The sequence below is a fragment of the Trematomus bernacchii genome, unplaced genomic scaffold (genome assembly GCF_902827165.1).
Source record: "Trematomus bernacchii unplaced genomic scaffold, fTreBer1.1, whole genome shotgun sequence".
Taxonomy (NCBI): domain Eukaryota; kingdom Metazoa; phylum Chordata; class Actinopteri; order Perciformes; family Nototheniidae; genus Trematomus; species Trematomus bernacchii.
In genome coordinates this window covers 4,438,815-4,452,966 of record NW_022987685.1, presented here as the reverse complement: position 1 = coordinate 4,452,966, position 14,152 = coordinate 4,438,815, and the positions used below count along the sequence as shown (strand labels likewise).

Below are 14,152 nucleotides of genomic sequence, written 5' to 3'. Positions count from 1 at the left end.
GAATTTACATCAGTCCATAAAAGCCAAGTGCACACAGGGATACTTGGACGGAAGAGGGCAAAGGCAACTTGCCCAAAAACAGCCGAATCTGCAGAATAACCGACTTATGTGGCCTTAAACAAAGACTGAGAAATATCCGTCTGCCAACAATCTGCCAAGAAAAGACTTTTAGCACTGGAGCTTAGAAATGTATAAACCGGGCCATAGAGCATTTCTACTTTTACTCTGCAACTCTACAAGCTAGCTTAAAGTAATGCATACGTGATTGAAACAGCTAAAAGTTATGGATAACCAATACAAATGGTTTAAAGTAATAAATAAATACTTGAACAATGTTACGTTAATGCTAAAATGGAGCTAAGATGCAAAAGATGTTTACAACAGATAGCCTAAAGTAATGCATGCACAATTTAAATTGATAAAGGTAATGGAAAAATGGTAACATGGTTCCAACTAATGTACAGATGCTTGAACTGGTTGGAAGTCATGAATGAATGGTTACATTAGATGGATATGATGCATATAAGTTTACAACCGATAGATACAATAATGAATAAATTGCACAAAGAAAAAGAGTAATTGAGAAATAGTCAGACGTGATCAAAGCCAAAATTGTGACTGTTTAATTATTTTAAATAATGATATTAATAAATAGATATATTTAAAATCAGTTGAAAATGAACAATTTTGAAGATGGCAGGGAGATGTTGATTCATCTGTGACATCTCATTCTACAATATTTAACATTAAACAAGCACACGTCAGGGAAGCAGATGTGCAGATTGCCTGTAAAACCCACATCTGGTTTTAGGGACTGCAACGTCATCTGACAGTTTACTATCTAGCAACCGGGGGGAATAGAGACTCCCCAAGGGGGGACGGGATGGGGGGTATTTTAACGAAATGACTGACTGTTATTCCTGCAGGGACTCAGCTACTATCTGGGGAAGGTTTTGACAACATGTCTATGTGTGATAGGTAAGGTGGATCAAACATTAGTTTAAAACACAAGAATGTTGCACATGTTTGAAGACAGAAGCTACTCCTTTTAACAGTGTTTACATCACAGACCAGATAAAACCAGTCTTAAGACATATTAAAAGGTGTGTGTACGCAGCCTTGGCTTGCAGCAAATAATGCAAAACCCTCAGTTATAGGGAAATATTTGCTTACGTAGAGAAACAACGGCGCGAAGGCATGCATATCTCTCAGGCAAGCTCATCTTTAAAGCCAGTCAGCAGTTTCTTTTCTGGGGGCAGGGAGAGAGAGAGACCATCAACACCCACGAGTGGTTTGTCTTTCTTCTCCGTGCTCCCCCCAGTAGAGTTACAGTGAGGGAACTAGGGGGATGTAGTATGGCAGAGAGCCTTGTTTAGAGGCAGCAGAGAGGGGAACAGATGCTGATCATTAAGGCGCTCCGCTACAATAACAGCCGCAGCGCTCCTCCAGTCTGGGGAGAGCGCTCTTTTGATTTTCCTGCCTGATGAGCCGTTGTGTATATGTTGGAGGGGCGAGGTGGGGGGCCGCAAGATGTTACAGTGTGTGTGTGTCTGTGTGAGGCGTAATTTAGAGGGGTGCACACGCAGTGGGTGGCAACAGATGCCTGAGCCTGCCTGTGCTGTAGGTGCATGTGACACACAGTTCAGCCTCACAGAGGTATTGATGCGGTGGGTGGTACTGGGTGGTACTAGCTGCTGCACATTGTGAGGGGACCCTGAGGTCTACCGCACCATCCATCACTATCTCACCTCCCATTGGAGAGGGGCCAGGTCAGAGAGAAAGGCGTGAAGTCTCTACACCTGGTGATGGATTTACTGAGGAGTCATGTCTTTGTTCTGGGAGGTGCATGATGGCTGAGACGTCGCCAGCCACATTGTTTCTGCTGAAAAGTTTCCTTTCACTGGGGGCTGTGCCCAGACAGGATGGCAAATGATGTGATCTGCAGAGCCTCGGCAGCTCACCTCACACCGACAAGCCCCAATGATTGGAATCAGTCCAGGAGGCTCTAACGCGTCCAGACGTAATTTCTTCAGAAATGTACTCGCTGTGTCCTCGAGTCACACAGTGCCCATGTTACTTAGTGGAGCGAGGCACATTTGTGCACATTTGATTTGTCTTCCAATCTTTCTCTGCTCAGTTTTTCTCTTATTTCTTAAACACACATACTTGTTCATTCCAGCAGACGGATGTCTGGGCAGATTGGCTTTGCCCCTGATCTGCTCTCCTTGTAGCACAGAGTAAGGTTTCTGGGCTCTCGAGCACTCTGACAAGTAGGAGCAGACGTGGCGACGAGCATTTTGCATCGCGCTGGTCGAACCATCTGAACCTCACTTCATCAGACGCACTTAATTACCATAACACTCCGTGTCCAGAGCCAAAGCCTCCTGAACCCGTTCTCTGAAGTGTGAAGTGGCGAAGAGAACAGAGCGTCAACCCTTCATCCCAACCGAACCGCTCCCAGCATGGGGCTATGAAGCCAATCCAATTAAAATGCATAAATCTGCTGCGGCGTTGGACTCATGAAATACGGTCAGGCCATGCTGAGGGCTAGTGGCCCGCTGCAGGGAGTCATGTGACACCCTCACCTAGGGTACGACCGAGGATTTATGATCCGGAGTTGCAGTATGAATCAGTTGCCGGGCGAATTTGTCACGTTTAAAAGGGCTGGGGGAGATATTCCAGCGTGCATGGCGGGAGTTGACATTCAGCACATGCACCTCATGCCACACTGTGTTCAGAGCTGCGATAACTATGATATAACGCCGGAGCAGGACTTGCAGTTGCTATGGTACTTAATGTGGTCTCCATCCTCTGTGGCTGTGCCTTAAACAGATTTATTCCCAGCACCGTGTGTACAACATGAAACACAACGCTAACCTTGACCGTCCTCTCTCATCACAGCTACCGTCTGATGGTGCTCGGCTGGAGATGTCCCATGAAGACAGTGATGAATGTTACCCAAATATCGCACTCTCCATCATGCAGGGGGATGTGCCATTGATTTATATTTACTGGTGTGTTGGGGAAAGTGGCACTTACCAGTAGCTCAATGCCTCCCGAGGGCCTATCTGAGCACACACATCTACTGCGTGAATAACGGCCTGTAGGGGGAAGCACTGCGGCTCCATATGTCTTCAGCTGGGGCTTCAGCTTTATTTAAAGTGTGTGTTCTCATCTCAATGCACAAATTGTGGACCTTAATTCAAAAACAGAGCCGTTGGTGCTTTGATGACTATAAATGGAATCTTGAAGATGTTTGAAGACATGAAGACACCTGTTGACACGTGAAGACACCTGACAGGTGAAGACACCTGTTGACATGATGGTTCTCCTTGGGTTTACATTTTTTTTATTAAACTGCTGTGACAAAGAAATGTTTATGCAACAAAAAGGCCAATATGTGCACAAAACCAAGCTGACATTGACCCTTCTGAAGGGTACAAAGATCTCTTGTAAAATCCCAAATTATGTTTTAAATGGGCCCTTTTATGCTTTTTGGGGTTTCCATAATTTAAAATTAAACAAATAAATGGTACTGAAACTAAATAAAAGATGTTTAATTGGACACTCAAGTTGGAAGAATTAAACTGCATCCAGTGTGAATAAGGATAATGTCAGAATCAATTACATTTTCTTGTGATTTGTACATATTATAGTGAGCTAAGATGTGTTACAGTATCTTAAATGAAATGTCCTTTTGATGCACTGACAATGAAAGAATGAAATGCTTGGTATTTGTTATTTTGCTTTGTAGTTGCTCCTTTGGTTTCTACAGCTTATAAAACGCATCATGATGGGTTATTTGTTGGTGTTTACTTTAGTTTTTGGTGCCACTTCTGGACTATCTATACATGTTTTATTTATTATTTATACATGACACAATAATATAAATCAAACTAAACATCAATCTACAGGATAGAGAACAAAATAAGTTTTCTTCAAACACAGTAAGAGGGCTCAAAATCAGGACATCTTGAGGTTACAATCATCAGTGCTCTCAGCAAAGTCACATTCAAATAAGTTGCTGCAAGAACTCAGTTTGCAAACATGATTTAAAGATACCAAAGAGACGTATAATCTCTCACACGCAGCTGCCGTCTGCAAGAACAGTTTTCATTTGTTTATGCGGCCAGCGGCGCTCTTCCCTTCGGGTTTCCGGATCAGTGGAAGGCATCAGAAATCGCTTTAAAATGAGCAAACAAGAAGCTCGAGTGGCGACATGGCGGCGTTGGTGGCATCTCTCGATGCCCTTGTGATCGTCTGAGTGGCGTTACCTGATCGCTGCGTCTGACAGATATCGTTTGAGTGGCTGACGCGCTCGGTTCAGATATTGGACTTTAATGAGTTCTCGAGGAAGATCTCACATGAGCTAATCCAGTTAAGGGCACTGCATTAGAAAACCTCAAGGCTCTAAAGATCTTTGTGTACGCACATTTTATCTACGATATGTGATTATTCTGAGGAACTAGTTGACTTCAAACATAATTAATCCTGACGAGACACTGTGTGAGGTGTCTAATAATAACACAAACAGTTTCGCCCATAGTGCACATATATTCGTTTTATGACAGCATTTAGGTCTCAAAGGAGTCAGAAAGAGCTGGGAAATGTTAGATGGTACAGATTAAGGAACAATAACGGATAAATAATAATTCCCATTTTCAGACGACAATATATATTTTCCACATATCAACTCATTGAGTAATGATGAGTCTTTCCCTCCTAGATGTGAGATGAAATGTTCAAATGCACATTAAATCTGCTTCCTAAAAATTCAAATCAGCACCAAGGACAAAAGGAGAGTGGTCATAATGTCTCATGCACATTATGTGGCATTTTGCATGCAATAACTTGGTGCTGAAAATAAAACACTACAAGATAAAGATCCCTGAGTATCACTATGCGTAGCGCGCCTAGCATCCATGAGCTAAACAACAACAAGATGAAAGATGATGGCAGTGCTGCGGCAAGGAGCGTCTGTCCTCTGAAGGAAAATTGTAATTACAGCTTCGCCCATCTTCTCTTCGATGCCACTAAAGAAATAAACAAGGTTAGAATATAATCTGCTGCTCGGAGGGTAATGAGTAATAACAATGCAGGGATCAGCATTGGTATGTCCTGTTTCCATGGATACAAAAACACTGAGTGTCTTGCATTTATGAAATGTCTTTCTCTGCCTCTCACATACACACTCCTTTCACCAGTGTTCTCAGATACAACACTGTGACAGTTTGGCAAATAAAAAGCCTCCGTATCAGCCATCCAGCGGCACCTTCGAACAAGCGGCCTTTTATAACAGCAGAGTGGAGAGAAGATAAAGAGTAAGGTAGGGGGAGAAAAACGCTATCACTCAGAACTGGGGTGTAACAACTGTCCACTTTCCTCCGGTGAATGAAGCGCCACAAGCAAGCCGGGCTTTCCAAACCACTAAAGGATTGGGCTGAGTGAAAGCGCTCCTTTTACGGCTTCCTTTCCCCCCGCTCTGCTTTCACTGCGTGAAGGATCCCATTCTTCGCGCCTCCCTCTCTATTCCAGCCTGGCCTTCAGCTTGCAGAGAGCTTAGTGGCAGCAGAGTCACGCTGCTGAGTGACAAACAGTGGCTCCCTCTGGAAGAAACCCCTCACCCAGCCCTCCCTGGAGCCATGTGTGCAGGAGGAAGATGAATTTCAGACTGTGTGCATGCATGCTTTTTGCGAAGTGAAGGCAGTTGGAGTGGTTTCATGGACGAGAGCCAACTGGGACGCTGATTGAGAAGAGAGGCTCTCAGAGACAGATGCCTCAGCAGTGACCAGACTCTCCCTGTCAGCGGCAACTCCTCAAACTTCCTGCGACAGGAAATATTAATCCGTCTGTCAGCATCACAGAACGTCTTCTCTCACATCCTCTTTACCCACTGAGCTTTCTAAAGTACTGCCCACAATAAAAACAACACACACATCTCCAAGCCAAATTACACTTCCTTTACTGGAACAGGCCTTATTTTCTTTTACAACTTCCATTAGCACCTCCCAATGAATTGCTCTCCGGCACTCACACTAACTGCGCTCATTCCACTTAGCTTCTGCAGCTACCCTGAAGGCAAAAAAAACCAAAATGGTGCATTGATCAAATCCAGCAATATGAGGATACAATGTTAACACTAGAACCACCAGAGGTTTTTGTATACCTAAAACCTCCACCTGGGTCAAATTGACCCGCTATTAGAATGCATTGATTTTCAAGGTAAAATGTTCTTTTATTGAACAGTGAGTTTTGATCGCACAGGGATGAAACGTATACCAATAGAATCTGTGGACTCTCAGCTTTTCATATGACAGGGCTCGACATTATAAATGGCCCGCTGGCCCGGAAGCATTATTTAGACACCCCGGCCAGCATAACGTACTTTCAACTCGCCCCACAGCTGTTTGTTGCGGAGCGCAGCGCGAGCAGTCTCCCGTGAGCGCACTCCTTCACTACAGACTGTCTCTATCTCTCTCTCTCTCTCAATCTATCTCTCAATCTATAAGGAACCGCAGTAGACAAAAGGCATTGCTATAGCAACACGTCATGTTTATATGAAAAGGGGTGGGGTCAATATGACCCGCTGGGCGGAAATAGGTATACATGGCAATGTTTTTGGCAATTTCTTCAGTCTGACTTCATATTGACAATTTTTAACAACATAGGGTGCTACATAACACACTTTCAGGAAAAGTCAGGGACTGGAAGACTTTAATATTTTATTGAAAAAAAGTTACATACAATAAAAAACAGCTATGGGTCAAATTGACCCGATTGGCGGTTCTAGTGTTAACGTGCCCGTTGTTCTCTCTTTTCTGTCTTTATTGGTAAATAAAAGACCACTTTCATGCATAAATAAAATAAGCAAATAGATGGATTTTAGTCATTATAGAAACATGATTTGTTGCTTAAGATGCATTCATCCATTTACCTGCAGAGTGATACCACTCTACTTCTATGAAAAGGGGCAAAAGAGACACAAAAAGAGTCTATCCATCTAAAAGGCCTGCAGTCAAGTGTTACGTAAAGTTTAGAAAGCCAAAAATAAACATTATTTAAAGGATATATCGTGTATAAATGTACTTGAAACAGGCATTGTTTGCTGCAGCTCATCCTAAATCCGGGCTGTTACAGAGGGAGTTTTGAGGCGGCTGCAATCGATACACACTTACACAGACAGGGTCATTGTTTAAAACGATATGAAGAGTGTGTGTGTTTATTGGCACTTTAAATGTTAGTCTACAAAGTGCTGTGAAGGTCAGCAAACACTTCTCAATCTATTACAACCCTGTGAACTTAAAAAGCAAGGGAAATATAAAACACATATTGACAAACAGAAACTGCTGAAGCTCACTTTCCTTGTAAAGCATTACTGACGGATCAATGCCTTTTCATTCCTCTCGATTGCATTTTGGTAAATTAAACTTTTTGATGATAAACAGGTCATCCGAGAAGCAGGAGGAGGGAAGAGTTTGCCTACCTTGACGTCCACGTGGGCCATGAGCACGGCGAAGTTGGTGAGGTGTGTGCAGGAGCAGGTGGTGTGTGTGCGGTTGGTGCCGAGCAGGCGGCAGTCCTGCGTGGACCAGAAACCCGTCATGGTCCTCTTGGAGTAACTCCAGAACGAACAGTTGGGGTTGAAGTTCTCCTCAGACTGCTGTTTGAGGGAAAACATGAATAAAAGGTTGAATTCATAACAGGAACACATTAGTGCTGCCCCTTTAAGTGGAGTAATCTGTCGTTTTTGTCACAGATGAGAATTCTTTATTTGATTTATGACAATAGATCAACAATGTATTGCAATATGGACTAGTGCAATATTCAAATCACAGGAAAATAAAGGTAAATAAAAGTGTTTTTTGAGTGTGTCTTTGTGGAAAAACTGCCTATTGAATCTACAACGGAAACATTTATTTAGTTGCGTGAAGCCGCAGGTTGTCTCCTGAAAAGGTCAAACAAGGGGTCTGGAGTTTATCACCGGTAGTTTTATCAAGTTAAATGCTTAAATCCTTTCTTTGCAGAATAAACATCCTGAGAATAGTTTTCTCCTGCCCTTTTCAATATGAAGCTGGTTTTACTGTCATACAGCATCATGCAACCTCTGCCTGTTTTGTTTTTTTACTTTCTATTTAACTCTAATGGACTGCCCCTCTGTTTACCAGCCGCTGCGCTATCTCGCTCGCATCCACTGCATAACAAAACAAAAGGAATGATAACTAGATACATCAACCGCCCTTCCCTCTTGAGCCCAATTTATTTTGTGTCTTCAGAAGCAAAGCAGATGTGGCTTTTCTTTGTGATGCACAGCTGCCAAGGTTAAACATGTCCGCCGTCTTACTGTTAACTCTGCGAGGAGCTGCAGTTTGTCATACTCTCACTCTCGCTGTAGGCTAATTAGTCTAATAAGGTTTATCCTCTGTGAATGTAAATTTGCCGCTGACTGAGTTTACCCTTCACACATCCAAACGGCGTGTAAAAGACTCCTCGGCGAGCAGATAGGACGACCCTCCGTCCCATTAATGACTTTAATGAGTCCCATTAAGTGGTGAGGCAGGGAAGCAAAACAATAACCAGAGGACACATCATCATCTCCCCAGAAGAGCAGCGATCCAAAACCTCACGCATCAGAGTGGGATAAAGTGTGGAGAACTAAAAAAAATAGCACTTGAGATTAGAAAACTAAGGTTAATTTTCAAGGGCAAAGTAAAGGTCGACTCGACGTACTCTAGATGAATAAGCTATCATTTTTACGGTGGCCCAAAATATTTCCATTCGGAGAAATGTGCTGCAGCTTTTGTAACAATGCAAATATCAAAACACAAAAGTGCCAAAACAGACGCAAATGAAGAAACACCTTCCCCAACTTGACGAAACATGCGCAGAATTGACTAAAAGTGCTGCATCAATGAATCCCTGCAAATACAAAACACTACAAGAAGCTGAAAACACAACGAAAACCAGGGGACACTAAAAAAGTGACGCACACAGCTGGGACCAAAGTGCTTGTTGGTATTCAGGGATTATAACGTTTGCCAGCTGATCTGATATAAGTAAAGATGATTATCACAGTTATTAGTGAGTAGTTCAAAGAAACTCAAATATGCTGTCCTGCAGCCACAAGTAGGCCAGATAATCAGAGCGTCAGAGTCTTCATGTGATGCTCCACAGCTTCTGTACAGTACATGCAAAAAGTCAATATTGCATCCAATCAAGTTTAATTAATTGTGCATGATTATTTTACGATTAATTGTACAGCCATCGGTGTACACAGAATGCACTCTATATGTAAATGTCTGTGTGTCTATGTCAATTTAGCGTGATTGAAAGACAGTAAGCTGAGAAGTGCAGGAAACACACTTTTGTGAAAGGGCATCGTTTTATCAATGAGAGAAGATGTAATCTGCAAATGACTCTTAAGGCAGATGATTCAGAGCAATAACTGTGCTGATGTTGACCCTTGACATTTTACCATCAGTTGACATCCACAAGCTCTCCCTCTTTTATTCTCTCAGAGTGTTTCTGCCGTGTTGCTTCCTGCCAGGTCCCTCCTACACATGAGACCTGCTGCAACTCTCCTATGGTTGTTCAACACGCATGGTAATGGCTGAGGGCGCTGTTCGCAGACAAACAGGGATATTTGGAGGGAAGCAGAGTGTGGAGAAGATAATGGAGTCAAGAGGGAGAAGTCGTGGCTCCCCACCATGACTCAGCAGCCTGCAGTGAGGCTCAGTGTGATGGATATGTGTTCAAGAGATCAGTCTAGTGTTTGTTCGGACTAATAAACAACAGCAATCCTTCACACCTCCTGAATACAACTTTGAGATGGGATTCTTTGTGTGCAAAAGAGACAGAAAGCACAGTGTACCTGCAGATGTCTGATGGTGAAGATGACCGGGTCGGAGAGGTACACTTTGTTGGAGTCCTTGTTGATGGCCGCAGTGACGACCGGGGAGTTAACGATGACCGAGTAATTGGTCGCCATCGCCTCGCTGCCCAGCTTCATGCTGGCGTTTTCCGTTGAGAGGTAGAGCCCGATGTGTTTGTACAGGACAAACGCAATCCGGATCTCACCTTTAGGAAGACGATGGGACAAAAAAACTCAGTCCTGAGCAGAGGAGATACATTCACAAACACATAATAGGAGAGATGCCCTAAACTCTGTGGTGCCACAAAGCTAGACTCTTCACTAATATGTCTAAAATATGTTTGCATACTCTAGGATTAAGATTATATTCAAGTGGAACAAGGAATTGAGCCTTAAAAACAACAAAGAGCCTAAACATAATAAGCCGTGCAGTGGTAATATCATTTGACAACAATATGCTAGTTTGAAGGCTTATACATAATATCAAACGCTAGTGAGCTTTAGCAACACTGTTGTAAACTGTCAAAAATCAGACCTAGCGTCAGGGTTGCCAAAATAATTCCACAAGAGGAAAGAAATCTTTCCAACATCAACAGACAGTTATTTTAATTCAGCATCCCAAAAAATGTGGTTAGTCTCTACTGCTGGCACTGACAAAGGCGAGCATTCCTCTCGTTAAAATCCTCTTCCTCACTATCACCTCCTGCAGCCTCACTGTGGAGTATTGATATGAAAGGAAGCTCCCTCCTGCCGCGACTGAGATCACTCACTCAGATGAAAAGGAAACAGTTAGGGTGCTACGGCGCCGTCTGACGGGGAGATATGGGCCACCCTGCTCTAATGATCCTGAGCCCGGCTGGACGTGGACGCGTCCTCCAGCTGAGAGGAGCCGGGCGCCGCGGGGGCCCAGCCTCATTTACATGGGCTGATAATAAAATCAAAAAATGGACCGGTATTACTCGTGGACATTTCTCATTGTTCTCAACAGCCTCATTTTAGTTTGGAGGCAGCTCTCAGAATGTACAGCATGGGTCCTATTTAAACTCTCACATCGTTTCCAGGTGTTTTATATGCAGACCATATAAGAGGATTTGGAAGGAACATGTAAAGTCATTCAATGCATCTGTAATGAATTTGCGGCCATGTAAGAAATGCAAGAAATTAAAAGCAATGCAACAGTATCTTTTATAGCCATGTCTGTTATATCACATCCTGAATAAAACACGACACACCAACTGAAGCATGATTAGCGGTGTGTTTCCTCACCGTTTCTCCCGTGCTGCTTGAGCGTGTTGGCCGACAGGTGGATGGAGTTGCCCTGTCCTCCGGTCTGTGGGAACTTCAGATCGGGTAAGTTCCCATCAGTGCTCATCCTCGCCACCTCCAGCTCTGCACACACAGAAAAAAACACAGGACAGCATGTTAAGAATCAATACGTTAGATTTGTATCATACACAATAGCATTACAGCTGAGGCATATTCCATATTCCACAGAATATTAAATATGGTTAATGATTTCTAGCTGAGAGTTCGATGACATGATTTTTGGACTATCTGCTATATTGACTGTAACCTTCTTCTGTTGATGTCAAAGATATGTGTTTCATGCCACATATCATGCAAATAACATCTTCAAGAAATACTTCACACACAAAAGCATCATTTCCTTTTCAAAGAATCTCCCCAGGTTACCTTAAATTCTTAAAGAAGCATTGTTTTTCTCCTAAGCCTCCACAGTGAACACAGAATCAGAAACGAGGAGGTCTTGATGGATTGTAACAGGAAGTTGTGATACAGAATTCACATCACTTTTTTGTCTATTGGTTCACTGTGGAACCATTCAAAGTTTTCTTAAATAATTCAGAGTAACATGGGGTTAAATATGAATAAAATATACAAAAAAATCCCTTTTAAGAACATTCTTTCATCATGCATATGAAATGTAAAACTAAACGAACAATAAAATCTCCTGTGACAGCTGATTGTATTGCTCCAAGCAGCTCCACTGAGCCTGAATGCATCACATCCTTTCCTCTCACATCTGTGTGTCAGCAGGACTCTTAATCAACTGCCTATCAAGGTTTCCTCTCAGACTGTCAAAACAAAGGTTTTCTCTGGCCTTTGAATGAAAAGACACATTCATTTCAAGGAGGAGTGTAGAGAGCGGGAGATGAGAGCAGGAGATACAGAGGAGCTGCAGCTCAGCAGATGTTGTGTCTGCAGCCAGATCCTAATTTACGGTTCAAAGACTCCAGCGTCACACAGCAGAGGAAAACGAGCTTGCTGTTGGCAGAGCGGCAGAAATAAAAAAAGCTAATTCCATCAGAATTACAATGCCAGGATACAACTCAGCTTCATAAAGCAGTGGAGTGTGCTCTCATCTGGAGAGACCGCTGACCTGTGTGAAGTCTACGCTTTCCTAAATGTCACATTAACTCCAGAGCACTGACATGAATCCACTGTGTGTTGAAAGAAAAGACATTGCCCAAACTCCAGAAGAACGACCAGTATATATATTTACAGGGGTTATCTTCCTGGTGCAGTGACTTCCTGAAGTGTCATCATCAGCTCCAGGAAGTAAGTTCCTTCACATCAATCCTCATCCATGTTTAGATCATTTAGCGATCTCCGTCCTCTTTCCACTTCAAATCTTACTGACTAACCTTTACCTTGATGGAAGTAGGTTTGTCTGATGTGTTTTCACAAATGACCAATTTCTGGCCCGTGTTTTGAGACGGTGTCACCTCAGCTGCCTTCCTCTGCTGCAGAGGTGATCAGTCCACACATTTCACGCTCCTTGCCGCTGCACCACACTAATGGCAGTCATCTCCACACAAACTGAATGGCAGATTAGTCTGCGCTGGAGAATCTCAACTGGAAACACAATTCCATCAAGTGGAAGGACTAGAAACTTCATTAAGCCCGATAAGGCATGCAGCTGATGTGATGGTGGTGGACTGTGACATCTCTGTCTTTGATAAAGGTTATCGCCAAAGAAAGCTACAAAAGAGGCCACATCTAATCCTGCCTTTGTGTCTGTTCTCATACTTTCTCTTTTGTTTTAAGGTTCTCTTGTGCTTTTGCAAAGGCCAGGGGGTTTGGTGATACATTCCTATTCGACTTAGCTAAGACAATACCCCAGATAGCTCCCCGTTCCCTGGATTCCACGCCTGCCTCTGGAATAAAGGAAGCATTTCCCCGCTCCCTCTCTGCCTCTCTGTTCCCTGTGAGGTTGTGTAAAAGAGCTTACGGTGGGCTTTGGGGAGTTCCTTTGATGCCATAGTCGACATTGGACCCCGAAGGCTATACCTTCAAAGCCGTTTAAATAACACGCTAATCGGCAGAAATCTGCTCATCAGATTATCACGCAGAGAGTGAAGCGCACAGACGAAGTGTGACGTGTAAACACAAACAGACACACAATGGAGAGAGAAAATATCCCGCTGCCTTTGAAAAGAAAATAGATCTCATTATCAGCTTGAAATTTGGGACGAGGATTTCTCTCTGTTCTCTCTAAGGAGAAAAGTGTTGACAGCAGGTGTGTTTGACACATCTGCACACACACTTTAGTGCAAATCAGTGTGAGGGATCATGAGTCAGCTGCTGCAGATGTTTAAATGGTCCTTATTTAAGGGCTTCTGCGTGGCACGCTTGAAAAAATAAGCTGAGCAAATCGAGAGATGAGGCGCAGTAAACATGTCGACATCCCATAATTAACCAGACTACCTCCACGAGCTGTAAAACCCCACTCCTCTCCAAATCCAGAATCTCTTAATACCCACATGAATTGTGCGCCAGATACAATCAAATCCCTTTTATTAATTCTCGCTTCCTTTTTAAGTCAGCAGACCTATATTTTTAGATTTGTTCTGAGAAGAGAGGCAATTCATCATGACATTATTTTTGTCTTTTTATTCCCCTTGCCCCACTAACCGTCTGCAGAACCGGTTACTTCATTTATTTTCATTTGTGCTCTCTCAATGTATGCTTAATAAATTCTACTACTGATGACAGTAGCTCCATTATCTGTCTCTGTTGGTATTTATACTTTGGATAATGAGCAGTGATCCCTGGTCTGCACGACACGTGGATCATTCCTGCTAATAACTTACATTAATATAAGAATAATGATCAGATCATTGTTGATTTACAGCTGACAGAGAAGAAGAAGAATACAAGTCACAGACATATGTGAACATTAAGAGATAAAACCAAACATTTTTCAATTTCCATTATCCTAAATATCACAATCCACACTGCTGCTGTCTTCCAGCTGAGCCACTA

The 14,152-nt window shown here is 43.0% G+C and overlaps 1 protein-coding gene across 1 annotated transcript in view; it reads right to left on the bottom strand.

The window, feature by feature from the left end:
- Positions 1–14,152, bottom strand: part of LOC117487960 (adhesion G protein-coupled receptor L3-like) — a 181,785-nt gene that overhangs the window by 24,139 nt on the left and 143,494 nt on the right. The window contains 3 exon segments of the mRNA XM_034136751.1: positions 7,484–7,660; positions 9,869–10,074; positions 11,135–11,257. Coding sequence (XP_033992642.1) covers positions 7,484–7,660; positions 9,869–10,074; positions 11,135–11,257 — 506 coding nt within the window.